The sequence below is a fragment of the Fusarium flagelliforme genome (genome assembly GCF_020744385.1).
Source record: "Fusarium flagelliforme strain FIESC 12 MPI-CAGE-AA-0113 chromosome Unknown B0J16scaffold_7, whole genome shotgun sequence".
NCBI lineage: Eukaryota > Fungi > Ascomycota > Sordariomycetes > Hypocreales > Nectriaceae > Fusarium > Fusarium flagelliforme.
In genome coordinates this window covers 2,635,766-2,662,144 of record NW_025763509.1, presented here as the reverse complement: position 1 = coordinate 2,662,144, position 26,379 = coordinate 2,635,766, and the positions used below count along the sequence as shown (strand labels likewise).

The 26,379-nt window shown below is 47.3% G+C and overlaps 9 protein-coding genes across 9 annotated transcripts; 5 read left to right on the top strand and 4 right to left on the bottom strand.

Annotated features, from left to right (window-relative positions):
• Positions 1 to 624: 624 nt before the first annotated feature.
• On the top strand, positions 625 to 2,922 carry B0J16DRAFT_405152 (nucleophile aminohydrolase; the record flags this gene model as incomplete). The annotated part of the gene is made up of 6 exons (XM_046132863.1): positions 625 to 790; positions 853 to 1,310; positions 1,373 to 1,456; positions 1,510 to 1,771; positions 1,823 to 2,014; positions 2,072 to 2,922. 6 exons carry the CDS (start codon positions 625 to 627, stop codon positions 2,920 to 2,922), a joined length of 2,013 nt encoding a protein of 670 aa, XP_045979450.1.
• A 235-nt stretch (positions 2,923 to 3,157) lies between these two features.
• On the bottom strand, positions 3,158 to 4,533 carry B0J16DRAFT_405150 (uncharacterized protein; the record flags this gene model as incomplete). The annotated part of the gene is made up of 1 exon (XM_046132862.1): positions 3,158 to 4,533. The coding sequence occupies exon 1, from the start codon at positions 4,412 to 4,414 to the stop codon at positions 3,158 to 3,160; it is 1,257 nt and encodes a 418-aa protein (XP_045979449.1). The 5' UTR covers positions 4,415 to 4,533.
• A 406-nt stretch (positions 4,534 to 4,939) lies between these two features.
• B0J16DRAFT_349564 (uncharacterized protein) lies at positions 4,940 to 5,909 on the top strand. Its single transcript, XM_046128928.1, has one exon. The coding sequence runs from the start codon at positions 5,084 to 5,086 to the stop codon at positions 5,867 to 5,869; it is 786 nt and encodes a 261-aa protein (XP_045979448.1). The 5' UTR covers positions 4,940 to 5,083; the 3' UTR covers positions 5,870 to 5,909.
• Positions 5,910 to 6,279: 370 nt separating this feature from the next.
• Positions 6,280 to 8,167, bottom strand: B0J16DRAFT_349563 (uncharacterized protein). The gene is made up of 4 exons (XM_046128927.1): positions 7,867 to 8,167; positions 7,514 to 7,730; positions 7,066 to 7,460; positions 6,280 to 7,006 (listed from the first exon to the last, which is right to left on the bottom strand). Exons 1-4 carry the CDS (start codon positions 8,101 to 8,103, stop codon positions 6,371 to 6,373), a joined length of 1,485 nt encoding a protein of 494 aa, XP_045979447.1. The 5' UTR covers positions 8,104 to 8,167; the 3' UTR covers positions 6,280 to 6,370.
• Positions 8,168 to 10,156: 1,989 nt separating this feature from the next.
• Positions 10,157 to 13,160, bottom strand: B0J16DRAFT_349562 (uncharacterized protein). Its single transcript, XM_046128926.1, has one exon. It carries the CDS (start codon positions 12,998 to 13,000, stop codon positions 10,337 to 10,339), a length of 2,664 nt encoding a protein of 887 aa, XP_045979446.1. The 5' UTR covers positions 13,001 to 13,160; the 3' UTR covers positions 10,157 to 10,336.
• Positions 13,161 to 15,055: 1,895 nt separating this feature from the next.
• On the top strand, positions 15,056 to 16,338 carry B0J16DRAFT_364988 (uncharacterized protein). The gene is made up of 3 exons (XM_046129975.1): positions 15,056 to 15,460; positions 15,538 to 15,842; positions 15,915 to 16,338. Exons 1-3 carry the CDS (start codon positions 15,241 to 15,243, stop codon positions 16,218 to 16,220), a joined length of 831 nt encoding a protein of 276 aa, XP_045979445.1. The 5' UTR covers positions 15,056 to 15,240; the 3' UTR covers positions 16,221 to 16,338.
• Positions 16,339 to 19,439: 3,101 nt separating this feature from the next.
• Positions 19,440 to 20,473, bottom strand: B0J16DRAFT_187037 (kinetochore Sim4 complex subunit FTA2-domain-containing protein). Its single transcript, XM_046122729.1, has 2 exons — positions 20,247 to 20,473; positions 19,440 to 20,157 (listed from the first exon to the last, which is right to left on the bottom strand). The coding sequence occupies exons 1-2, from the start codon at positions 20,442 to 20,444 to the stop codon at positions 19,522 to 19,524; spliced, it is 834 nt and encodes a 277-aa protein (XP_045979444.1). The 5' UTR covers positions 20,445 to 20,473; the 3' UTR covers positions 19,440 to 19,521.
• Positions 20,474 to 20,823: 350 nt separating this feature from the next.
• On the top strand, positions 20,824 to 22,503 carry B0J16DRAFT_187032 (uncharacterized protein). The gene is made up of 2 exons (XM_046122728.1): positions 20,824 to 21,718; positions 21,768 to 22,503. Exons 1-2 carry the CDS (start codon positions 20,893 to 20,895, stop codon positions 22,211 to 22,213), a joined length of 1,272 nt encoding a protein of 423 aa, XP_045979443.1. The 5' UTR covers positions 20,824 to 20,892; the 3' UTR covers positions 22,214 to 22,503.
• A 551-nt stretch (positions 22,504 to 23,054) lies between these two features.
• B0J16DRAFT_349553 (uncharacterized protein) lies at positions 23,055 to 24,510 on the top strand. Its single transcript, XM_046128925.1, has 2 exons — positions 23,055 to 23,379; positions 23,435 to 24,510. The coding sequence occupies exons 1-2, from the start codon at positions 23,205 to 23,207 to the stop codon at positions 24,190 to 24,192; spliced, it is 933 nt and encodes a 310-aa protein (XP_045979442.1). The 5' UTR covers positions 23,055 to 23,204; the 3' UTR covers positions 24,193 to 24,510.
• The last annotated feature ends 1,869 nt before the right edge of the window (positions 24,511 to 26,379 follow it).

The following is a 26,379-nucleotide window of genomic DNA, read 5'->3' as shown; positions in this document are numbered from 1 at the left end:
CGCACAAGCATCGGAGCACGCCCACTGGTCAGAACACGTGCATCGTGCTAGGGTAAAACCTCCTGAGCGGGCCGCGGCGGGCCGTAACAAGCGTCAGGTCCTTCGAGACTTGGCTAGCGACTTGACCACTGAAAGCCCGCAAAAGGATCAGTCCGCATGATGCACATCTGCGGGCTATGTTGACTACATGTGCCACAAAACTCGTCAACACGATTCCATTGCGTGAAATATGTTCACTCGGCGTGTCCGGCACTACTCCTGAATCGTAATCGCGAAAGCTTGTCTTACCAATTGCAAGGGTCTAGGGTATCATCCAGGTGGGCTTGTGCGACCTTTTGAGTTTTCACTGCCTGGTTTACTTTCCTCTTTCCTCCGACTGGGCTCCACAAAGCTAAGACTGTGCCATCTTCCTTTGACGAACGCAATACAAACCGACAGTGGAGAGCGTGGGGGTAAATTTGTCGACCCCGAAACCCCGATTGAATTGATCAGCAGCAGTCATCCGATGTCGGGGAATCAATGAATCAAGTTGACTTAATTCGTTGTCACAATCATTGTGTATGGGATTGCATTGATTGAGTTTCCTTGTCAGACTCTATACCGGACTCCTTGAGTGTTGCAACTATGTGTGGAATCAGTGCTTTCATCACCCACCCTGGCCAGTCCAGGTCGCCTGTGGTGAACGGAGAAGCCAAGCATGTGACGGCTGAACTTGAAGGCAGCCTAGACCTGATTGCTCATCGTGGACCAGACGCTCGGGGTCGCTGGTTCAGTGATGACCATCATGTGGGTGAGTTTTGACATCCTGCGTAATGTGCAGCATTGTGTTTGTGAATAAACTAAATGTGACAGGTCTCGGACATGTGCGACTCTCCATCATAGATCTCAGCCCGAGCGGAAACCAACCTTTCCATGATGAAGAGGGCCGGATCCATGCCGTCGTCAATGGTGAACTGTACGACTACGAACGTTACAAAGCTCAATTGTCTGATGAGTTCAAATTTGTTGGAAATAGTGACTCTGAGATAGTCATTGCCCTTTACAAACATTATGGTCTCTCCTTCATCTCCCACCTAAGAGGCGAATTCGCATTCGTGCTATGGGATGAGAATCGTCAGCAGCTCATAGCGGCCCGAGATCGATACGGCATCAAGTCTCTCTATTATACAGTGCACCAAAACAAGCTCCTGGTGGCAACGGAGATTAAATCATTCTTGGCATTTGGTCTCCAGCCGGAGTGGTGTGTCCGAACACTTCGAGACCAGAGCTGGAGAGTTGACTCGAGCACGTTCTTTCAAGGAGTGTACAAGGTAGATTGAATCATACTGGTAAAATACGTATCTAAGGATAGGCATCTAACTATTACGCGCAGGTCCTACCCGGTCATTATCTTACATGTCGGCCTAATGAGAGAGAGGAACAGAAGCCGTACTGGGACGTTGAGTACCCCGACAAAGTAAGCACAGCAACCCCTTGAGATATGCCTCGAGAGTATTTACACTCCCACAGCGGTGCAAGGACCTCCGATCCGAAGAGGAGTTGGCCGAAGGCGTCAGGGAACGTCTTCTAGAGGCTGTGAAGCTCCGCCTCAAGGCAGATGTTCCTGTGGCTGTCTACCTCTCTGGTGGAATTGACTCATCATCCGTTGCTGGCATGGTAGCCTATCTCATCAAGCAGGGCACAAAGCTGGGCAATGAAAGAAGTTCAGCCCCTTCCAGTATGAAGTGCTATACTGTCCAGTTTGATGAGGGCAGCGGAGCGGACGAGTCGGGTACGTAATCTTATTCCTGTACTTCCTTTATCCAAGGCTTATGAACCGTAGCAATTGCTCGTCGTACTGCGGACTGGCTCGGAGTTGATATCCATCTAGTCAAAATGGATGAAGAAGCTCTGGTTGCACGATTTGAAGACACCACATGGTACAGTGAAGTCCCTCTACCGGATTTGAACGGAATGGGGCGACTGGCATTGGCAGAGGCCGTGCACTCTCAGGGTATCAAGGTCGTTATCACAGGTGAGTAATCATTCAAGAAACCAGCTAGCCGAAGCGAGATTTCTAACTTCAAACCAGGCGAGGGCTCCGATGAACATTTCGGAGGATATGATGCCTTCAGAGCTGACTCACTCAGCGAGGCCGACCATTCGTGGCCTTCCATAATGACCAACACTGAACGTGAAGAAGCGTATGCTCTGGCCAGTGAACAGGCTAGGTATGGTATCTTTGGAGACTTTACGCCAAAGGTACCAATCTCGACGAAGCGTATGTTCGCGTCCAGCCACGTCATGAGTTCCATCGCCAGGGTCGGAAGTCTACCGTTCTCGAATTGGACCAAGGCCTATGGCGATAGCATACCTGAGACCAGTCTGATTGAAGGTTTCGATGGTAAAGTTCGAGACAACATACTAAAGCGCTGGCATCCTGCTCATACAGCGCAATACATGTTTGTAAAAACATTCATGCCTCACTTTATCTTGCGATACAATGGCGACAACATAGACATGGTCCACCAGGTCGAAAGCCGTTGTCCTTTCCTCGATCATCATCTGACCGAGTATGTGAACAACATGCCACCCAGTCTGAAGATGAGGTACATCGCCAAGGACAAGACCTGGCGCGAGAAGCATATTCTGCGAGAAGCCGTCAAGCCTTATGTCACCGATGAGGTTTACAATATGAGTAAGAAGGCTTATATGGGCCCGCGGAAGTTTTGGCCCGGCGGACCGCTGCATAAGAAGATTACCCAATTGGTCACTAAGGAAAATGTCGAGAAGTTGGGTTTTGTAGACTGGGAGGCTACACAGGATGCCATGGATGGGGCCTTCAACAGGCAAGAAGCCCTGCCTCTGCGTCGAATCATTACTGTAGCTCAGTTCATTGTATTGGGACAGCGCTTCGGTGTTAAGCCGGCTGGGACCGGGTAAGCAGAAGGAGCTAGGCTAGCTAGACAAATTTGAAAAACCAAGATGAAGTCGGAATTCAACTGTTCAGTTCTGAATGGGGACTCATATTGTCACTACATTTATGCCAGAGGAATAAATAATCATTCCAGTTGCATCAGATAATTATACTTCATCATTGTGAACAGAGATACGTAATTTTTATACAAGCAAACTCTTCAATTTGGATTATCTGGTTATACTGAGTTACAACCCACCATTACCAGAATGCTGCGACCCGAACCTCAATACTTTCTCTAGCTTCCGCTTCTTCATCCTGATCCACTAGCTCGAAAGCACTATGAATAGCTCCCCCAACTCCAAGATCAGACTTGCCTTTGCCGCCCTCCAATGGTGCTCGTGCATTCGCTTCCATCTCGTTGTCGAACAACTGAATTACCAGGACATCAGAGGGTTGTTGCTCTGAGATGTAGTGCCAGTCGTGAGAAGCCTTTTCTCCATCCTGTGGGGCGTATGCAAGGTAGCTTTGGGTCTGATACGTGTCGTCATTCTTATCAACACCGTCAACATCTTGGCCATTACTATCACCGACGATGCGATATAAGTGAGCGGGAATGCTGTGGTCCGTTGGCTCGCGTTGATCAGAGGGAACGTAATCAGACACGGGAAAAGAAGCCGCCGATGAAATAGCGAGAGGGTCGCGGTGAACCGTCTTCAATGGGCGCCATATCGAAAACAGCGCGAAGTGAGGGACTTTCCCATCACCGTGCTTGTCCCCGTGATAATGGTCTTTGAGGTCGTTCCATTGGATGCCTGATTCGAGCAAACGGTTTTCTGCCTCAATTACATCCTGAGCTGCTAAGGTAACCTCGCTGTGATAGCGACGAATATGGTACCTTGCGCCCTTTGGAGTACAGTCCAGATGCACTTTCGGAGCCGGGCACACGCCATCCTTTGCAGAATTACCAAAGATGGGTGGAAACAGGTGAGAGGTGTCATCTTGCACCTCAGGTTGCGCATTCCCCTCTGCTTCTGGAATCGAAGAGTCATCGCTCTCGCTGTACAATCGGTTTCGCACAACTGCGGCGGATACCACTGCTTTCTTACATCCCGTCAAGTTCTGCACGAACTCTACCACTTCAGGGAAGTAAATCTCACGAAGGAGCCTCTCATTATTCCAGCTTGCACGGCTGTATGGAGCTGAGTGTAAGGCTGAAGAATGTCGACGAGCGCTGAAGCCATGGACTTGAAGATTGTACGGGGACTGTTCTCCAAGGTCCAAAGAAGGCCGCAAGTCAGTGAGAGGTAAGGTGGCGATGTCTCCGAATTCAGAGAGCGACGGAAGCAGGTAAGCTTCTGTGCTCGGAGTGGGTTTGGCTCCTCTGACGAGATAGCGGAACTTTCCAAACTGCAATTCAGGGACAGCAGCCATGTTGAGAATTGTTCTTAACAAAAAGAAGAAGAAACAAGAAAAAAGAAGACTAATAACTAACACCCAAAAACACCATTTTAACATCAAGAACTATTAAGTCATCAATATGTCTCTTTCTATCACACTCTATGTCCGATGTCGCATTCGCAGGCACCTAACCTATACCTCATTCCGACCTACCCTGGTTTGCGAATGACGTGCCGACGTCTGAGCGATTACACATTATTTGCATGCATGCATCTTCCTCAGCCAAGGCATCTCCCCGCCACACAGACATTGCACCTGTTTAATTAAATGGGGGGTGGAGGGCGGCCCGACGGAAAACAACCCCCACGATCCTTTAAACTTTCCTTGAAGTGCAGACAAAAGATCGTGGGTCCCGAAATTACGTACAACTCACCGGCGGTTGGCTTTATCCCAGCTTCGAAGCGCGAGTCATGGAGACAGCCCCACAACTCTTCCTTCTCATCCCCAGCAAAGTCATGGATGTTGATGTTTCGGCCAACACTCGGTGAGATAGATGTTTAATGTGCAAAATGGACTAACCTCATTGCATTCAGTTCCGTACTGTTCTATATTCATCGGAGCCACAAGTGTTCCGAACTTCCGTTGCGGGAAAGGCCTCAACCCCCATTTATTCGTAGCGAAATTCCTTCCGTCGGTCAACCTCCAACTTCTACCTCCCCTGCTCAACAGTAACAGTCGCATTCGACACTTTTTCCGCTCACACTTACTCGCTATTCCTCTTCCAACATGGCCCGTATCCTCATCACCGGTTCTACCGACGGCTTTGGCTTCGAAGCAGCGCGGCAGCTGATCGAGCGTAAGCATGAAGTCTACCTTCATGCGCGAAGCCAGGAACGCGCCGAAGAAGTAAAGGCAAAATGCCCTGGAGCTGCCGGTGTCTTCATTGCCGACTTGACGACTGTCGCAGAGACCCGCAAGCTAGCTGAGGAAGTCAACGCTATCGGTGGCACCTTCGATGCTGTCATTCTCAACGCCGGACTTCTCTATGGGCCCTACCGGAAGACAGACCTGGGTGTACCATCAAGTATTTTCGTCAATCTTGTTGCACCTTATCTACTTGCAGCCCTTATCAAGCCGCCTAAACGCCTAATTTTCGTCGCATCTGTCCTTCATCACGAGGCCAAGACAGATCTCAAGGACATATTTTGGTTGGAACGCGAAGAGCAATGGAACGACTTCCAAGCATACTGCGACTCGAAGTTCCATGTCGTGCTACTGGCCCATGCTGTGGCAAGACGATTGAAGAATAAGAATACCTCTGTTATTTCCCTGCACCCTGGATACGTCCCCACTAAGCTTGCGGGTAAAGACGCTCCTGGTAAAATGCAGGATGGCATCGAGACGTATATTATGCTGGCTGAAGGCGACTATGACGTTACCTTAACTGGTGCCTACTTTGACCCAAAGCGGGAGAGGGTCCAGCCCCATGCCCTAACAGCGGATGAAGACAAGCAGGAGGCTGTTGTGAAGGCTTGTGAAGATCTTACTGGAGTGAAGCTTGAGAGCTTTTAAGTGTAGTCATTATAGATAATCTGCTTAGATTTAAAAGAAGAATTATTCACTGATTATGAAGTCTTGTCTTTCGGGCATAAAATACGTAACGTAGTGACAGATTAGAGGTTGTTGGTTGGTGGGTAAGTAGCTTCTATCAACAGAAATTTATGGTTCCGGCACGGTTGCATTTTTACTGCCGTCGGTGCAAAGCATACCGAAACTATAGTTAGGGCTTCAAATCAAACTTGTCACGTCTCGGTAAAGATATCAGCGATAAGGTTCAAGTCAAGTAAGCAATCATTTTTCAATTCCACATAATTGTTATACTGTGGTGAAACACAACCACACAGTGGTGAATGAATGCAGAATTGAGATATTATGAAATGGTCAATCATCTACAGTTGAAATATGCATGAGAGAAATAATATCTTGAATTGATGCTCTGCAATACGCAGCACCGTGACTTAATGTCACGACGAAGAGAAGAAGAGAAGAAATTATATACAGTCGAGATTCCACCTAAGCTATCGGGGCGTAGAAGCTGAACAATCCCTGAGGATCGTAGGTCTCTTTCAACTTCTGTAGACGGCTTTGTCTCCAGCTCTCACTCCCATACCACTGCTCAGGACCTTCATCGCCAAAAGCATAATTGACATAAGCTGGCACGTGCTCACGTCCCGTTCCCTCGTGGAGGATCCGGCGGATCTTGTGGCCCACCTCAGAGGCCCTGTTGTCCAACTCAGTACCATTAGGCTGGTAAGTGATCAATGGACCGACGAGGATGTTCTGATCTCTGTAGGCAAAAGCGGTGCTTTTCGCATCAATAGACTTGACGCCCTCGGTGGAATAACCATCAAAAGTGACCAGAGAGTTGTTGAAGATAGAATCGCCACGGACGTGCTCAGCGAAAAAGTCAAAGGCTTTCTTCTGCGCGGCGGGGTTGAATGTCTCGAGGTAGATGGGGAATCGCGGATTCATGGCTCCATTCTTCTGACAGGGGCCGTCTTCAGTGGTGATACCGACCCACTTGGCAAGATCTGTGTAGAGACCCTTCTTTCTGTCAACCGTAAGGGGCTTCAGCTTGTGGAAGGGGGCGCTGTATGCCTTGTCGACTGACTCGACGCCTTCCTGGATAAGGAGGATCTGGACAATAGGCTATTGTGACTTGTTAGAACCTCGCGAGAAAACCGGTAGAATTGAGCATGGATACTTACACCGGTGGGGTCCACATCAGGGATGTTAAACCAGTAAGACCAGTTGATCAAATCAGTAGGCTGAGTACCATTCTTGAGGATGTGTTCGTTGGTGATCTTGTATAGCTCCTCAACCTTGTCGCCCTTGAAAGTCAGACTTTCAAATGCCCAGTTCTTATGCTCAATGTCATAAGTCTTAGAGGTGATGGAAGTGATGATGCCGAAGTTGTGGCCAGCTCCCTTCAAAGCCCACCAGAGGTCGGAGTTGGAATCAACTGTGGCAAGAGTTCCGTTGGAGAGCACAATGTTCATCGACTCAAACTGGTCAGCAATGAGTCCGTGGCGACCCTGGAGCCAGCCATGGCCTCCACCAAGGGCGGGTCCGACGTAGCCGACACACTCACAGCAGCCAGTGACTATCAGGGTAGAGTCAGTAATCTGGCCAATCTGTTTCCATTTCTGCGCTTACCTGTCTGCTTGCCAGCCTCCCAAAGCGTGTGGGTCACCAGCTTAGATTTGGTTCCACCAAGGATGGTGACGCTTTTTCCGTCCTTGGCGATCTCAACACCCGACAGCTGGTTGAGATAAATCTCAATACCCTGTGTCATCTGTCCCAAAGTGGTGATTGCTCCATGAGCGCTGTTGTATGCCAAGAAAGGCAAGTTCTTTTTGTTGGCAAATTTGACCTGTAACAAAGTTTTAGTCAGGGAGATGAACCGTACCGCAGTACAGTGGGAAGCCACGATACGCGGAGAGGCAAAGACGATGAAATGGGAAATGATATACAAGTGCAGGCCGATGGGTATGTAACACTAAACTTACAATCTTGACGACATCATTCTCAGTGGCAGGAACGACGACAATGTTGACGCTTGGGGTATCAAGGTTTGACCATCGCTTCGAAGCAGCATCAAACTCATCAGATCCAGGGAAATAGACCTTTGCTGAGGACGAAAGGTCCTTGCTGAGCGCCTTGTAGTCGACATCGCGAGCCCAGAGGGTCTGGCAGGCCGATGTAGCAGCCAACGTGGCTAAAGCGGTAAAGACTTGCAGACGCATGATGCCTTGGCAGAAGCAGCTTGGTCACAACTAACGAATGAAGCGCCGGGGAGATTGAGCGGATTTATTGACGCTGCCTTGATCCGCTTCTACGAACTTAAGGGAGTAATGCAAAGTTCAAGACCTCCTTTTTTTTAACGCTACGCTGACGGATTACTCAATATGGCCTGAGCTGACTTCCAAGACTTGACGGACCGTGCCGGTGTTTCCGTCAATAGTCCTATTCCTTAGTATGAGGACACCAAGCGAGAACGGAGGTTCCGGAAGGATTGAATCCCTACTAGCACAACGATGCTGAGTGAGATTTCAACAGGAAGCCGGATCGCAAGGCTCTTAGAAGAAGCGGAAGGATCCCTAGACCCGTAACCGAAAGAATGCATTACGACCAGTCATGACGATATAAATTGGTTGGCCAACAAGGTCATGGGTAGACCCCCTGTTCATCAGCAGATCGTGCAATCGACTGGAAAGTTGCAGATCGAGAGCCAAGCTGCCAAGTCATCTCATTCTGATTCCAGGGGTTCCTTCAAGGTTGCTTCCAAGACATAAGGTTCCATGGCGGAGCCACACAGTGCACGTTGTTCAGGGTGTGTACTATGTACTCAGTTGAGCCCCATAATGCTACTGAAGATCCCGAAATTAGGTTTGGGCTGATGTCGTGGCAGTGGGCCACAACACTACGATGCGACAAATCAGAATAGGCCATATTATCCTAGTCAATGACAAAATCAACGCTGACGCTCTCCCAGTTCCTTATTTGTTGGCTTACGTTGCAGCGTGCATTTTTGCCCTGTGTCTCACGATAACAGAAAGGGAGAAATTAAGCAATGCATACAAGCGTCAATTAAAGCTAGTATGCACTTGACAGATAGCGAAACTGTTACTTTTGGTCAGGTATTGCCTGTTGATACGTTATTAGGTTTTAGTATTATCAACATCAATTACTTTGTTCCAAAACCCTGTGATGTTATGTAAGATGAAGGGTTGGGAATTCCAAGCTGGGCGAAAAAAGGTTGCAGGAAACTAATTGAGCTGCGCTACAGGTATTACATCTTCCAGGGTAGTTAGAAGACTGTAAAAAAAAGTAAGGGTTATGAACTGGAAACAAAATTACTTACTAGCATCAAATTGCTACTTAATAAGTATATCTAGATATCTATTGTTTAAATTAAATTTGGGACCAGTTGAAAAGCAATATCGCTAAACTGTTGCAAGAAATGTGCTGAAAAGACCCTTGGCCAGTATGGATAACGTCGAATCCGTGAGACTTAGGGGCCCTTTAGTACTTTTCCTCATGCTGTAGCATTTTATGGCCATTCTGACTTAGTTAAGCTTTTATGTGCACATATATAAAATGGTAACTCAAGTCGCAGGAAACATACCAGTCCGCTCACAGCTGCAGCCTCGTGGTTGAACCCGGGTTAGGATCCAGGCCTTTCTCGGGAGATACGCCGGGAATTTACCAACTACCGTATTAATATTAATTTCGTTTGCTGTGAAGATGTAGGACGTAGTCAAGCCAAAGTGGAATATCGCGGTCACGGTGGTAATAAGCTTCTAAGAGCTGCAGCATTGAGTCGCAATGGGTAGGTGCTAAATGCATTCTGTGATAAATGCACTTGGTATTAGGGCTTGACTCTAGAAAGTATGGAGCTATTGAATATAATGAGCATTAGGTAGTACCTGCACTTTTCTTATTATTTTAGCATGTAAAAAGCTATTACCGCTTATCCTACAAGGGCTACGGTAAATAAGGTAATATTCCTAGCTTTATCGATTTGTTTGCAATTACTAAAGAAGATCCTCTTAATTGATAAGGTAGCTTGCTGCTGATACCGTGAGCGTCTAAGTACCCGGTATGAGAAACAAAGATTACGCTTCTGTAACAGTAGCATCACCTACTGGCTTGAAACAAACGAAGGACAAAAGCGCGGTTGCCGACTGCAGCTGATGAATAAGCGATGTTAGATTGAGGCTTCGAACCATCCAAGCCGTTTACCGTTTCTCAGCTGATCATGGCGGATGCGTCTATCCTATTTCATGAATAGAGGCCAATACTTTCTACAAGATAATTAGCGTAAGGATGTTCTTAAGCACGCTATCAGGTTAATTCAAATTAGCCATGTTCAATCTCTCATCTCCTACCGCTTGTAGTCACTACCATATCGTTACTGATGATATACTTTAATAGAAGAACCTCCGCTTTCTTGAGATCCCGAGTTTCTCTTACTAGCTATACTCCCTCAAAAACTAAAAGGCTTTGAATATCAATACCACCAAAGCCACGGTGATACAATAGTTTCCGACCTCGGTGTATCGGAAATTCAGCTACCACCATGATGCTGATATTCTCGTTGCTGATGCCTGTTTTAGCTAACAGTTCAAGCACTGCACAGAGAGTCTTTCCTGTGGCAAGTACGTCGTCTATTACCACCACGGGCACGCCCCTAGGAATCAGATTTTGGCTCATCTCAATTGTCTTTCCCCCTAAATCATCAAAATCTGAGCAGGAGATATGTGACGAAGGCTTTTTGACAGAGACCGTCGGTGGAGGAAGCTTGCCGGCTTCACGGATTAGTGCCAAGGGGATGTCGACTTTCTGTGCCAACGCCGATGCATACACGAAGCCTCCCGCTTCGCAACATGCCACCGCACCGACTTCATCCCAGTCACCCTTGAACTGAGTTAGTAGAAGTGAAGTGCACAAAGCCAGCCCGCCCTGTCGTTGAGCGATGTTGAGCACATGGCGGAACTCAATGCCTGGGCGTGGAAAGTCGGGCACAGGGACCACCATATGGGCCAATCGTTCCAGATCCTCATGGAGATAGGGAAGCAGGTACTGTTCAGCAAAACTTCTTACCATTTTGTCCCCTGTCGCTTCATTATCAAAGACGTGACTGTGGCGGTAATCTGAAATTGTCGAGTTCGACTTACAGTTGCTACCGTTGCCGTTACAATTCCCATCTTTAGAATCATGGTAGTGTCGATCATTACCATTGACTTGGCAGTTCCGGCGAACTTGTCGCGTCTTTTCGCTAGCTATGACACGTATGTCAAGCAATTTGCAATTCGGAACTAAATGCGATAAGGTTGCACTCGGCGCCTCATCTCTCATTCCAGTGATTACCAGTACATCCATGTCTACAGCGTCGGACACCACATGCAGGAAGTGCTTCTCGTGCAGCCGAGGTTGTTTGAGCATTTGTTCCTTGAAGAACGCTGTTAATGCTGGTCTGTGTTGTTCCTTGTAGGCGCGATCTGCCAACAGAGCATCCAAGTCTGCACCGGTAGCTGCTGCATACTCTCGCTTGGTAGTATCGCTGATGCTGGCCTTGCATGCCTTGTAGCGTTTGTTGGAGTATTCAGTAAATACGGAGACCCAAACATCAGCGCAGTAGTCTTTACCAACGCCGCTTTCTCCCGTAACAAGAATAACGAGCTTATGTTTCATTGGTGGTTTCGGGATCGGACAGGCGTATGCCAGCATATTGCGCGGGTCCAAGTTCTTCTTGAGCAGGGCTAGGCGCGGTCCATTTGGTCCAAAAGCCTTGGCCGCCAGCGCCGTGTCTCTGGGGTCTGGCCCAAGGTCGGCACCGTAAGCTCCGTTGCTCAAGGGCAATAAGTCTTTGGCAACATTATAAACCCATCGCACGGCGCCCAGCGCAAGTTCGGTTCCGCCTTGGCCATGAGGCCAGACAGCAGTTATCACGCAGGCGAAATCCCAGTCTCGACAACCAAAAGCGGTGGCATCATCGCCCACATCACTGACGGCTCCGCCTCCTTGAAGCATATGGATATAACAGAGATGAGACGGCCTAGTCTTTATGGCTGCTAGTAAGATGTTGGCGATGTTCATGGCCCCAATCTGCTTCAAGAATAAGCACCGCTTGAATGAAGAGGTCTTGCCTCCACCGTGCCCACCATGCATCCTAGACATGTACATCTCAGTTTCGAATAGGCCGACGCTATCAACCGTCTCGAGACTATCTTCGGGTCCCAATGCTGTCCTTAGAAGCGTAGGTGATTGGGAAGGAAGTTGAGTCGTAGCAGATTCGAAGGACGTTACCCCAAGATGCATCTGCGCGTTATCCGAATACAAATAGGCATCCGCGGAACAGTGGCGAGGGAGGGTCCTGGAACATTGATCGAACTCGTGAAGTTTGAGCCGCGCTTCACTATCGTCTTTCAACGGGATTCTCCAGTTTCGGACGGAGTACGTCCGGGCCGCATAAGTTTCAAAGACAACGCTGACAACGATGCCATAGTTAGTCCCCGCGCCTTTCAAAGCCCATAAGATATCACCCTCGAATTCCGACTGCACGGCACTGGCCGGCCGAAATTTACTTGGTACGCGACCGATATATATCACCTTGCCAGAGGCAACGCTAACCATTACGGCACCCACGACTGCGTCAGTCGCGAGCCCATGCAACCTGGCCAAGTGTCCAATGCCGCCTTGCAGCCATAATCCCGCGCCTACACTTGGGCGGGCCCCTAGGGGTACTGTCATGCCTACCGCCATAGTCTTGCGGATGATGTCGCCCGTATTACAGCCAGCCTCAACAACAATTAATGACGTAGAATCGGAATTTGGTTCTCCTCCTTCTATCTGGGCTGTAACCGTGTGTACTTGATTGAAAGCGCTCATGTCAATGGCGACGACATTAGGCCATATACACTGCCCGCTATGGCTCCCGCCTATGACAGTAAGGCTGACGTTATGTTCAAGGGCCCATTCCACGCACCGCTGGATGTGCTGAATCTGTGTTGGCCTAACAATCGATGCGGGATGGTGAAGGCGGGCCTCCTGATTTTTGATTCTCCTGCCTTTATTCGCCAGCGGCATCTCCGCCATCCAGTCCGGCAATGTAGTTGCATGTTTAGTAAAGGTTGCCATAACGTTGGGCGAACTGAAAAAGAGATGGTCGGGATGTGCTTCGTCACGACGACCGAGTGCGTGGCACAGCTCACGCCATTTGCTCCGGATATCTTCGTCAATTTTTGTGTCTCCAAAGCCAAAACCCGCGATGAAGGAAGTAAATTGATCTAACGTCTTGTCATCCGTTGCTACCTGTACGATCCCAGTAGGGAAAGGCGCTGTGTAATGGCACACTAAACCATCGAGGTTCAGGTCACCATCACGATGAAAAACCACCACTATTCCAGGTTCTGCGTGTTCTTTAATTGATTTTAGTGCTGTTTCGATAAACCTGCGTTTAGGTTTCATGCCATACATGCTATGGCAGAACAAGACGACATCAAACTTCTCACCATCACTCGTCCCAACACTGGTCCCACTGCTTGTGTTCTCTTTGCCGTTGTCTTGTGTAAATGGCATCCGATAAATATCAGGGCGACTTTCCAGACATGGCAGGGGAGGCTCTGTTCCTCGGGTGGGGTGAAACCAATCATCTAGCCTTGAAGCAAACAGGTTGTTAGGCTCGAATGCAACATATCTCCTGATTTCCTGTCTGACGTGATAGGGCAAGTATCCAACAACGCTCTTTGGGCCAGGTCCAATTTCTAGCACCGAAATATTAACCCGCGAGTTTAATAAACGGTCTAAAAGCGAAGAGAGTTGCGGGACAATGAAGTTCTGGTATGTCTTCTCGTACGTCATCCATCCAGAACCCTGCATCAAGGCGTTGAAACCGGCGCTGTACTGCGCGTCGGTCAACGGCTGCGTTGCGTGCGATGTTGTCGTCCTCGCTCTCTGCCTGAGGGCTTGCTTCAGTGTGTCGAGAGTGGCCATGTCAGCTTGATAGGAGCACGCTTTCGTGTTTGTAGAGGTAAAGGGTCAGATTGCTTATGGATGATGGTTGGATTTAGCTGAATTATGTACATGAGGACCTGTTGCCGCTTCTTATATGTCCCAATGTTAGGTGTAACAGAGGAGTGTCGGAATCTTAGGTTAATCGAAGACAATCTCATGACCATCGACCAGCCAACCAGATCACTTTATTCTCATTCTTGTACTTTTCTTATCAGTCAACCGTCCGCTCCAGGGATGCATGGAGATGATCAGATCCTCATTAGATCACGAAGGGGTTAAATTATCTTGGCAATGTTGATGCGTGAACACGTCAGCTTGCTCATTATGCAGAGGAGTTTCAGCTCACCCAATGACCGAAGACCACGTCGACCGCGAGGCATGTCAAAGGACTTATGAGTTTCCTTTCCGCGGATAAACCGGTTTCGGTCGGCCTCCCGCATAGCATATCATGTATTGCGAAAATCCGGCCGTGCTAGCAATGCCAAGGCCGTGACTCTGTTCATGAGAGACCATTTGAAAGTATCTGGTACGAGATCATGGTTGCAGGACAAAGATGCAATACACTTATGCATATACTATGTTCCATATCGAGACGTTGTATGTAATACAAAATTCAAAGCTATTTCTACATGAGGGGAATCAAGCACTCCATACAGAGAGGTCCCTCAATCGCCGTCAGGTCCCAAGGATGTTTGGTAACTAGAGTCAAACGTTTAAGAATTTAGTGGGTAAAGGATAGTAAATCTGCGAAATTCAAGGTTACACCCGGTGACGTGAAGAACAATCGCTCTAGCGTGTTCAGTGTCCCACATCTCATCGCGCTCATCCATATGAAAGAATCACATTTTTGTACCAACCTGTGCCTATGATCCATAAGCATATAGCGGCCCAATTTGCGCTGAGCAAAGTTCATCAGGGTTTGTGATGTCACGCGCAACATATCATGGTCGGCCTCCGGCAGAAATACGACAAGATGACCATTTCTAGCAAGGGATGAATGAGCCAAATCGAGACATTTCTTTCGGCTGTATGGCTGTAATGTGCCTATAGTGCATAAAGTAATCCCGCATGTACCGGTCGGCCTCATGATCCAGAGGCCGAAAGGATAAATATTGTATGGCCGTTAATGCGCCATGTTTCATGAGACGCAGGTGACAAGATAAGTCGTAACAAGATATTCACCGGCCAATCCATCTATTCACACTTATTTAGTTGAAAGGCGACCCTTTCGAAGGTCAGGTTCCTTTTTTCTTCATTCCTAAGCCTTTTAAGTCGGTTGGACTTTCAGGTCAAACTGCGGCAGGCCTTCCTTCACAGAATATCCCACTTGATCCTTCTGTTCCACACGATTTATAGCAGTTCACATGGCTAGTCCCAAAAGTGGTAGCTTTCTCGCTAATAAGCGGTCTTACGGAGATGCTACTGTCTCTTCACCAATTAACGAAATATTGACGCAAGATGGGCGCAAACGACAGAAGAATGACGTGCGCAGCAGCCTTGGGGTTACTATTGACAGTACAATTATGAGTGCCCCCAATCAGTACAAGAACTCAATCGGTCCAGTGACCAGTTCTAGTGATCCTTGTAGGTTCCTATGCCTTACTCCTTATTGAGTTGTCTTCCAGTTTCTTTATATTGCGGCTGACATTGGACCTTCGCAGCAACCCAGACTAGAACCCGTCAAGGAGAGAGTCAAGAACAGGCCGCCTTGCGACTAGAAAAGATGGAAGGTGCTGTGCGAAATTTGTTAGAGTGCATCGGTGAGGATCCCGGTCGTGATGGCCTGCTGGATACACCTTCACGCTATGCCAAGGCATTGCTGTTCTTGACCAAGGGTTATCACACAAATTTGGAAGATATTGTAAACAACGCGCTATTCCATGAAGGACATAAAGATATGGTTATTGTGAAGGATATAGACATATCTAGCCTTTGTGAGCATCATCTTGTGCCCTTTACCGGAAAGGGAAGCTCTTCCTTCCCCTGATGTGTCCTATACACTCCTTACTAGGATATGCCAGCTAACTGTTTCTTCTAGATGCACATCGGTTATATCCCATCTGATACCGTCATTGGCCTCTCAAAGCTTCCTCGAATTGCTGAGGTATTCGCCCGTCGCTTACAGATACAGGAGCGCCTAACTAAGCAAGTCGCTGATGCCATTATGGACATTCTCAGGCCTCAAGGTGTTGCCGTCGTCATGGAATCTAGCCACCTATGCATGGTGATGCGCGGCGTTGAGAAGACCAGTGCCATGACCCTAACAAGCTGTATGCTGGGATGTTTTGAGCGGGAGAACAAGGCGCGAGATGAGTTCATACATTTTGTCGGGGTGAACCGATAAAATGAAGAATACCAAACTAACATATCGACGATTGATAAGATGTTGAAGTTGGCACGCGGGACGCGAAATCACCAAAGACCTTTTCATGTATTTTAACTCTATATAAGCAGTTCACGACACGAAGACTGTATCGATTGATAAAGAACGGGTCCATGAAACATAACCTATCTGAAGAATCGTTGCGTTTTGCTTGGGCAGATTTTTACTGGTGAGAATGGTGAGGAATGGTTATGTACAGGGTAGGACACGGCCAAACGGGTGCTACACATTGTCTAGCAGCAACTGACTCGGCTTAGAAGCCGTGGCACGTTCTACAACACATCCATTACTAGTTTACAATCATTGATTAAGCGGTTTCGAAACATTATCGTCCGGGGGTCGGGGCCATTAGTTTCCGCCTCTATGATATGTAAACTAGTTTATACTAGTTTATATTCATGAGGTTGTAGGGTGGGTACTGAGTAAAGGAATGTATTACATGTCTCAAAGAGTAGTCTGGGTATGTCTGCCCGATCTAGACTCGAAGAGTGAGTTGTGTTGTTCGGTAGCAGCTGAAGCAATGGACATTCGAGAGGAGCTCGAAGAAAATTTCCATCGTCCGAACTGCCCTGCATCGTTCATATTTGAGTATGAAAACAGGAGTGATACTATCGGCCTTGCAGAGATACTAGGCAATCTCGGGCGCGCAGGGTCATATATTATACACGCCTGGTTGGCAGACTGCTTGCATAAGATTTGCTACAGACTAGTGCTGAACCTTGTCTAAGACGCCTCATACCAGGACGCAGGGTAAAGACTACCGCCCGGGACAGTGTGAATCATCTGCGAACTTTTCACGATCGCGATACTTGTGGAATAGCGTCGGAGTCTTAGGTGAGGCAAGCTCTCTTAGGAGCTTTAGACTCACGATGGCGGTTATTTCACACAAAGTGTAACCATGAAGGCATTGCATCGGCCTGGGACTTCATTGTTGGTTCCTTCGATGAATGTGTATGTGTTCTTGTTCATGCATGCCCTGCACGAACTAGCTCGAACCACTCCTCGCAAATCCAAAATTTAGCTTATCGATTTGTCGACTTATACCCAACACTACGGGACCCCATATTGTTTGAGTTGTGATCAACAACGAGTCTGATTAAGAATGTAGTACGGATGGGCTTCGTTCGCTTTGTAGTGGTGGAAATGACAACCAAAACCTCGACTATAGGGATTCATCACGACGGCAGGACGGGCTTCAGCTCCCCGCTGTTAACTCTTGGCGTCCGGTCGGACAGACCATAGCTGATAGGCGCCAAATGGCACTTAGTCCTGTATTTCGTATTACCCCGCCCATCCAGTGTCCAATCAAAAAGAGAGTTGATAGCTTTGCAGCTCGTACAGCATAAATCAAGAATGACCGCAGAGGTCTGGGTAGTCGGGACTTACTGCTTTGTTACCAATAGGGGTTGAAAATATGCGGCCTCTTCTCTTTCCATCCATACATGCATGGAGGAGTCATGCAACCAACAACGAGATTTTGACTGATCATTATGTGGCCTCTCCATCTCCAAAGAGAGGAGAAAAGAGAGAGCATGAAAGGCAAATAAATCTACACCACGCATGAGGTTGCCGCAGTTTGATGCCGATCGGTTTCTTCGTACGCAAGCCAATGACCACCTGCAGAGGGATGCCTCATTATGCAAATCGATGGCCTTGATTCATCAGCCGCACTAATTAGAAATTTCCTGGCAGTTTTATCCCCAAGGGCAATCACGAGGCGCTTCCGTCCAAGCTGAGGTTTTAATCAGCTGACAGGATCATCCCCACCACTTCCGCTCGCCGCTATAGGATGTACAACGGCGCGGGCCGATCTCAACCAGATGAGTCCAATATTGCAAGGTTGGCTTTTCAGTCTTCTTAAATAATGGGTGCTAGATGACGACTAACATTTAGCCGCATTCATCCACCCCTGTCATCATCCTTATCGCCTCCGTTCCAGTCGCTCATATCTCACTGCCAAGTAACGATGTCTTGGAGAAGGTGCGGGTCATGTTGGCATTCCCACGGACGCTTATCATGCTGACACACTGTCCACTCAATCGTTTGCCCCAACTTGAACAGAACTCTTTCGGTCTTCTGAATAACGTCATCTATAAACATATTCGCTGATGGACTTTCCGAAGATCCGTGAAATGGCGGAAGTTCTTCTGAGGAGACTCATGTATGGTGGGATGCCAGAAAAACGGTCTCGAAGACAAACAACAGTCCCGGAGTCTGATTGCTTCTAAAAAAAAAAAGAAATCTGAAAAAAGGACAAGATTGAAATTGGTCAAAAGTGGATAGGTAGGTGTAAAGATCATAATCAACCCTGTTCAACGATATATTGCTTGTGACTCTCCCAGGAACCTGATACATTATTACCCTGCTAATGCTCAAACAAGTGGAGAGAGAGTAGAGTTCGGTCACAGCATCAATATAGCGCAATGAATGATGTTATAGGTTGGCAACTGGGTTGTTTACCAAGCATGATAAGATGGGCTGATAAGATAAGAACGGGACAGGTAGCAAGGTTGGTGGTTCTCTATCAGCTACGCGAATGGCCCCACAAGCCGCGTAGTGCGCATGCGCTAAACTTGATCGGACTGATATGGAAAACTTTAAACTGGAAAAAACAAATCTATGGAGCGGAAGCGATTATATATACTAAGCAATGATATTAGAATTTGCAAGGTGTTTTAATCCATCGAACCATTGGAAAGATGGAGGCAGAGTCATGTGGCTGAGTCTCAAATAGGACTAGCGTAATGCATCAGTCCAATGCGAGGATACAAAAATATTATAGTGGGCTTATGTCACTTGGTAATCATTAGGATTTAATGAACGCATGAAGATATACTTCTGTCGAGGCTACTAGATAAATCTTTGACTAGGTTAATATTACAGTGAAGGTACTCATTATGGCTTTCATGGCGCGGTCGGAGGACAATTTTAACCCATGCAAGTCAACTTTGTGAAAATTCCAATAGCGCGATTCATACATCTTGGAACGCGCTATAAGCCATTTGAGGATAACGAATTATGGTTGAGACCCCAGGGGTGGAAGCAAGTGACGGTACGACAATGAATTTCAGCCACGGATTTTAAAGACATGATGAAGCTTCCGGCTCAATAGTTCGGGCTTTTATCAAGTGAACTCCTAATTGTCAGCATACAGAGCTGATTGTATCCGGTTGATATCCTCTCGCTTGTAATACTAATAGCTTGACTGGTTAGGAACAAAAGCCATTATAAGAATGCATCAGGCAGCCTTGTGGCAGAACTATTATCGTACACTCTGAGACCGAAGTCGCATAGGATGTAACGCCTTAACCTTCCCTCGATTTTCAACCTCTTCCTCTTTGATCATTTGATCAAACATCACTCGATCCGCTATTTTCGACTCCAGGCATGCGTCTTGACTTAATGAGTCCAAGAGGGCATGAGGCTCAGTCCAAGATGAGCCGAAGTCCACTATTTTTCCGTCGCGAAAATTGTCAATCCGGATGTCCATATTGTATATCCCCGCCTTGTTCATCCTAATCACATTTCTTAGGAGTTTCCTGATACTTTGTGGATTTACACCACTGTCTGATGATGCCATCTCCTTAACAATGGCCCTGGCCCTTAATCCTCCAATCGTAGATTTCTGATAATCCAGATCCATGTCTTCTAGTCCGAGGTCAATATTGAGATTTTTCAACGCTTCTTGATCGTTGGGCCGCAGAAAGAGAAACCCATGGCATGGAACAGCAACATCCCACTTGAGGACTCTCTGCTTTATTGCCTCGTGTATACGTCCATATGCTCGACATTCTGCATAAAATGGATCGGTATAGTATGCAGCCGTGTCTAGAGGAGTGTCTTCGCCTAACGATGGCCCCCAGAAGTACTCGGTACTCATCGGATCGAAGAACTTGAACTAATACCAAACCGCATGTAAGCGATGATGAAAAGATTGGCGAATCTTGGAAATATTGAGTAATGAGAGAAAGAGATGTTGATACATACAACTTTAACAGCATATTCGCGATCGCGAATAAGAGCACGGAAAACATAACCTTGACTTGAGGTTACGTCCTCTTCCTTGTTATCGAGTCTCTCCAGCCATTGAATCCGCGCCTTGTGATGCTGGAATACATTGAGTTTCGGTCCCTCGCAGGGCGGTAACTCCGAAACAGCTGACTGGGAGCCCTTTCTTCTGGACATGTTGACAAAGTACGAGTAAATGCCACGAGAGATTTGACGGAAACTTTGATATAGCGCCAGTCTCTGCCCGTGGGTCTCCTTATAGCTAGCAATATCATTTGCATTCACATTCCGCCGTCCTTAGCGCCAGGTCAGTTGTAATGGTCTCATTGTACGTGTCATTGAGGGGTCATGAGGCCAGCGCTCACCCAACAAGGATTGCAGTGCTGCAAGGGTATCACCAATATCAGTTGTCTGCATATGCAGTCTTCAGCCGTATGGTGGGGCGGATGGGATGAGAATATAGAAGAAAATGAGGGCGTGATTCAGTTTCGGGACATTATAAGAAGCTGAGTGCATCCCTTGGAAAGGCGATGAAGGTTGTGGGCTAACTATAAATATTATTCATTGTTACATTCCATGGGCTGCGCATCTGGATTACCCGCATAACGCTCTCATCCATCCCTATATGTCTCACATTAAAATGGCGCAACCACCCCCTGCGACGTCAATTCTTCAGTTACTCACCCACCCGAACCCACTTATTCGTCATCAAAAACCCAAAGGCAAAACAAATTCTCGAAGCCTTATATGGTATTACCCTAGACAAATGAGAAAGTGGGAAGAATTCGAGGACGTCAATATCCTCAAGACTATATTTGGAGGTAGATTGCTACGGGAGGCATGCCAGGGTAACCGGGCTCTGAGACCTTTCCCGTTTCTTCATCCCCAGGTGGATTGCATTGTATGTGATGAAAGTGACACCCGAGATGTGATCAACAAATGGAACAAAACAGTTGTCACTGCGGCCCTGGATCCTATTCAACATATTTTCCATCCTGTTATCTGGAGCAAAGGCAATTCTCCAAAAGATAAACAGAAAACCCCACTTCCTCCAGCAAAACAAGAACAACGGCGCTGTCAGCCACCTCGCCGTAGCTCCTTACACGCCCGTCAGCCAAGATCACATTCATTGTCGAGACTGCAACCAGATTCAGGATCTGTTGCCTGGACCCCACTTTCGCCCGAGGGTGGCATTATGGCCAATGCAAGTCGACAAGAAAGATTTCCAAAAGAATACAAACCTTCTACAAAATGGAAGAGTGAGTCTTTTCTAAAGGGCGGGTTTTTGGATGATTCAGGAGCCTTTGAAAGGGGTAAGACAAGTGATAACTTGGCTTGGCCCATCAGACAGGCTTTCACATACTGCATTCAGCACATGTGCCGCTATGGCTGCATCATAACTTGCGAAGAAGCTTTCATATTTCGCATTATGCCCCGAGAGGGCGAACCCAGTGGGTGATGACCAACTTATTTGTTGTTAATCTTTACTTACGAAGGTAGGAAATTGTACACAAGACACATCAAAACTGAAACAAGAGCTTATAAACAATGGTTTGATGGAGTACATCTCGATTCCATGGGATAACCACAGTGAGATGGACAGGAATAGCGTCGATGTATGGACGGTGAACTTGGCTTTGTGGTTCGTTCACATCCTAGCAGGAAACAACTTCGAGGCAAGCTGGAGCTATATCAACTTGGCCGATGAAGCCTTAGTTTTGTCTCAGGCGGTTCAGAGCTGCACCGAATCACCATCAGCTTCTTCGATTTCGGTGGAGGATCCTGAAGACGAACGAGGTCAGAGGATTGACGAAGTCGACTCCGCAGAAGATTCAGACACCACAAATCCCAATACTCCTTCGGAGCTGAAGCGCAAAAGGGAAAGCGACGATGAAGATGAAGAAGAGGGATTTAATCTTTCATTCTCAAAGCGTCAGAATATTTAGCTAAAGATTAGTAGCTTAACAAGCACATTACAGATATATCACATGGATTCACAATAAGGCAATAGTTGCAATTTGGTTTTGCTTACCAGAGCGACGGCCTAACGTCTAACAGAAAGGGATATCGGGCCAGGGCTGGCCAAAGTCGAGTCTATCTTCTTGATTTGGCAATCTCTCTATACCTCTGCCAGATATTTTTGTTCGCAGTCGCTGATGTAGGGTAATATCCATCTTAGTAAAATGAACAGAGTAGTCTAGCTATTAAATCAAATGCTCGGAATTTATTTAGTACCCCTGCTACATATTGTAAAAGTTATTAGCGCTCATAGCTATTTCTTTATATCAAGGATTGTTGTAACGATTTTTGTTCCTAAGGGATAACCTACACTGAGTTTGTGTTAGCAGATGATGGAGGGCGTAAATTCTAAGCGTTGCAAAGTACTAAGGCCCGAGCTATCCCAAGATGAAGAGGCGGAATAGTGTAAACAAGGCATTTTGTTTGGCTACGATAAGCAGTGTAAGTTATGGCTGATATAAGTAATGAATAAGGATCCAGATTACTAAGATGATGCAGGTTTAAGATTTATAACGATAGGAACGCGTTGAACAAGGAGAACCAGGAAGAACTAGAACCGGAATCATCTCTGCCGTCTGATATCAAAAACATCCGACAAAAATATCCGGCGGGGCTTGGAGACATTGTAATCACTAATCAAATTTGACATTATATATAACTGTGCGGATTTGAGTTGCGCCGGCGCTAGAGCTCGGAAATTGATTCGGTGCAATGTTGCGCCGTCTGCCATTACGTGGTGCGAGTCGCGCGACTGAGAAATTAATTTGCTATTTGTCATACATGCAAAGTTTATAACTCGAGGTCTTATCTGCATGTTAAAGAAGATGTTATATTCCCAAGTTCTGTCGCACGTTAACTTCCGATTCATCACAGACACAAAGAGTGCATAGCCTGCCAATTGTCCAGTTCCCTTCTACAATGTCTTCTCCACTAGCCCAAACAATTACGCTGAGGAATGGCCTGACGCTCCCAAATCGATTAGCAAAGGCTGCCATGGCCGAAAATCTAGCAGACAAAGACCTTCTACCCACAGATGATGTTTACTCTGCCTACAAGGCTTGGGCGGAGGGTGGTTGGGGATTGATCATCACAGGTAGTTTTCCCCTTCCGCAAACGGGGCATTGCCCCTCTTGTTAACTCAGTATTAGGAAATGTGCAGGTCGATCCTCGTTATCTAGGGCAACCTGGAGATATTGCCAATAATAACTTGATATCCAGGACTCGTCTTCTTGACAGCTGGAAGAAGTGGGCATCGATATGTAGAGTAGCTGGGACACCAACTGTGATGCAGATATGCCATCCTGGCAGGCAGTCCCCGGCTGGCGCAGGCAGAAGGGGTCTCTTTGAGAAAGCTCTAGCCCCTAGCGCAATACCTTTACGTCTTGGCAAAGGACTATTCGCTGCTGTGGTTTCCAAGTTACTTTTCGGCACGCCAAGGGCCATGACAGTCAAAGACATTCTTCATGTGCGAGGTTGTTTCGTCGAAACAGCAGTGCTTGCATCCGAGGCCGGGTTCGACGGAATCGAGCTTCATGGAGCTCATGGTTATCTTCTTTCCCAGTTCCTGGTTGCTAAGACTAACCAGCGGGTCGATGATTATGGAGGAACGCCCGGGGCTCGGGCTAAGATTGTTGTTGATATTATCGAGGCTATTCGAGATGCTGTACCGGAAAGCTTCACAGTTGGTATCAAGTTTAACTCTGTCGACCATCAGTCGTCCGTCGCCCTAGAGGAGTGTCTTGAACAGCTCCGACTGATCACTAATGCTGGAATCGATTTCCTGGAAATCAGTGGTGGTAGTTATGAGGAGCCAATTGTAGGTCTATCCGTTTTGCCACTGGACTCACCAAAATCGTCTAATAAGTCGTTCAGGGAATTTTGGACCCTGATCAAATCACACGGGTGAAAAAAGAAAGTAAAGCGGCGCGAGAAGCATTTTTTCTCGACTTTGCGAAAGCGATCCGAAACGAGTTTCCAGATCTACCGCTGCTAGTCACGGGTGGATTTCGTAGTCGAAAGGTGATCGAAGAGGCTTTGCTAAGTAACGCCCTGGATATTGTCGGATTGGCACGACCAGCAGTGTTGAATGCTTCTGCTCCTTTGAACACGCTACTGGATATGAACAAAAGGGACGACGAGGCACGAGCCATTGCTGTTTCTGTTCCGACACCTTGGTTGTTAAGGAAGATTGGCAACTATATCATTGGAGCTGGCTACGAAACGGTTTGTTTCCTAGTCCCCTAAGTAGACAGGGAACTGACCATAAGTTTTAGGCGTGGTATGGGAGGAAGATCAAAGCATTAGGGAGAGTGAGAAGACAAGGATACGTATCCAATATCTGAGTGGGGCTTGGGTTACGATATCGGACAGGGATTGGATGCATCAGCGATTCGGACAATTCATTTCTAGACAATTCAATTACAGGCGACCGAATAGAATTGAATAGATCTGCTTTAAGTAAGGTACCCACCTATTGATTTAGGGCAGGTACTAATGAGAATCTAGGCTATAAATAGCTTAGTACATACACGTGCACGAGATGAGCCAGAAATCTGGGACTTGCGCTGGTCATTTGCACGAACATGGTTGATCTTGACGGTCGCCCTTCTGACAATTCCTTGTCAGTGTTGAGCCTGCTGCTCATTCAATCAGGTAGTGCGTCCTCCGACTTGCTCACAAGCCTATCCCACGCCACCGGTGGTGCATTTTCGCTTTTGCAGCGAGCTCGGAGTTTGAAAGATGAGCTGGAAATTGTTAACGAAGCAGCCCTTCCTAAAGAGACCAGCCAATTGCCCAAGATATGGATGTCCAACTATACACGCCTCAAGGTTGACTGGCTACACAAGAAACGAAAGAGGTGGTCGACAATTGATCAACATGGCGAAAGATATGTTCGGTTCGGCGATGACAACACTAGCTTAGGAGAATACTGACTCTGCAATGTTTGTATGCAGAAAGGCCAAACCAACCTCTATGCCCCCCCCCCCAAGCGGTCAGAGAGGGACGTCGAAAGGGCACCCCCAGAAAGCCCATGGTTTGTTGATTGGGTCGGCGTACGAAGACGCCGAGTCAGATGGATCAAAACCTCCCCATCACCGCCAGAAGACCTTACAGGAGAGCCCCGGCAAGGCTTTTACCAGTAAGTCAACAGGGCGACTGTTTGGGGAGACCCTGCTGGGTTGGATTACGAACGCGGATATTCTTTTTACTGGAATCAAACATCCGCTCTTTCATCAGCTTCTCCAGCTGCTGAATATGCGTCTTCTACGGGAGCTTCTGCCTCAGAGTAACGATACTGTGAGATCCCGGGTGAGGGCAGAATTCGATGCTGGGAAAGCGCTCTGAAAAACGAGCTCGTGAGTTCGCCTTGGTGTGCCGGGGTATGATGATTTGTAAGCTCATGGCAAGGAAATTAGAAAGAGCTCATTAAAGAGATTCTTAGTTCAGGACGCACCCTACTATTCAAAGATCTCAAAAAGTTTCAGTATAGTAAATGAAAAGGTAAAGTACTATTGTTTATTACTTAGCGGTAAATATGGTCACCTAGATTGTCATAATAGTGGATACATAATACAAGAAAGACAACCAATCATATGCTTTCCTTACCTACCTTTGACTGTGTGAGGTCACGTGGTTGCTAGGCAACATACGCACTGTGATAGAAGTAGAAGTAGGCTCTTGATAACCTTTTAGAGATACTTGTTTGACACTCCCTTAAGCATATAGCTGGGGAATAGTCTCCCAAATGTTGAGCTCTAGATCGACCGGAGAAATATTCGCCGCGAGAGCAACAGAGCGGTTGGCGATTTATTGGGCCAAAGGATCTGTGAATTGAATCGAGAACTCCCTTCGGTCCACAAGCATATGCTCCAGAGTGGCGCCGGAACGCAAATGTCCGTCCACTTGCCTGCATGCAAGATCGTTAAGGGAAAGAGACTAAGCCGGGTCGCCAAATTGTCAACATAATCGTATAATTCCGTCGAATCGTCAGAAGTCTTATTGATCCAGCCGATCTTCTCAGCTTCACTGGCCGATATATCCTTGGGGATGAGAATATGTTCCATTGCAAGTATCCTCCGATCAGGCCTGGAAG

Excerpts from the sequence above, each read along its gene's own strand:
- B0J16DRAFT_349564 (XM_046128928.1), top strand. The coding sequence starts at position 5,084 with ATGGCCCGTATCCTCATCACCGGTTCTACCGACGGCTTTGGCTTCGAA.
- B0J16DRAFT_349563 (XM_046128927.1), bottom strand. The coding sequence starts at position 8,103 with ATGCGTCTGCAAGTCTTTACCGCTTTAGCCACGTTGGCTGCTACATCG. Across the intron at positions 7,731-7,866 it reads AGAATGATGTCGTCAAGATT|GTCAAATTTGCCAACAAAAA; the intron begins GTAAGTTTAGTG and ends ACTTTGTTACAG. Across the intron at positions 7,461-7,513 it reads GGAGGCTGGCAAGCAGACAG|TCACTGGCTGCTGTGAGTGT; the intron begins GTAAGCGCAGAA and ends CTACCCTGATAG.
- B0J16DRAFT_349562 (XM_046128926.1), bottom strand. The coding sequence starts at position 13,000 with ATGGCAACCTTTACTAAACATGCAACTACATTGCCGGACTGGATGGCG.
- B0J16DRAFT_364988 (XM_046129975.1), top strand. The coding sequence starts at position 15,241 with ATGGCTAGTCCCAAAAGTGGTAGCTTTCTCGCTAATAAGCGGTCTTAC. Across the intron at positions 15,461-15,537 it reads GACCAGTTCTAGTGATCCTT|CAACCCAGACTAGAACCCGT; the intron begins GTAGGTTCCTAT and ends GGACCTTCGCAG. Across the intron at positions 15,843-15,914 it reads TTGTGCCCTTTACCGGAAAG|ATGCACATCGGTTATATCCC; the intron begins GGAAGCTCTTCC and ends TGTTTCTTCTAG.
- B0J16DRAFT_187037 (XM_046122729.1), bottom strand. The coding sequence starts at position 20,444 with ATGTCCAGAAGAAAGGGCTCCCAGTCAGCTGTTTCGGAGTTACCGCCC. Across the intron at positions 20,158-20,246 it reads GCGAATATGCTGTTAAAGTT|TTCAAGTTCTTCGATCCGAT; the intron begins GTATGTATCAAC and ends GTTTGGTATTAG.
- B0J16DRAFT_187032 (XM_046122728.1), top strand. The coding sequence starts at position 20,893 with ATGTCTCACATTAAAATGGCGCAACCACCCCCTGCGACGTCAATTCTT. Across the intron at positions 21,719-21,767 it reads GCCCCGAGAGGGCGAACCCA|GAAATTGTACACAAGACACA; the intron begins GTGGGTGATGAC and ends TTACGAAGGTAG.
- B0J16DRAFT_349553 (XM_046128925.1), top strand. The coding sequence starts at position 23,205 with ATGTCTTCTCCACTAGCCCAAACAATTACGCTGAGGAATGGCCTGACG. Across the intron at positions 23,380-23,434 it reads TTGGGGATTGATCATCACAG|GAAATGTGCAGGTCGATCCT; the intron begins GTAGTTTTCCCC and ends ACTCAGTATTAG.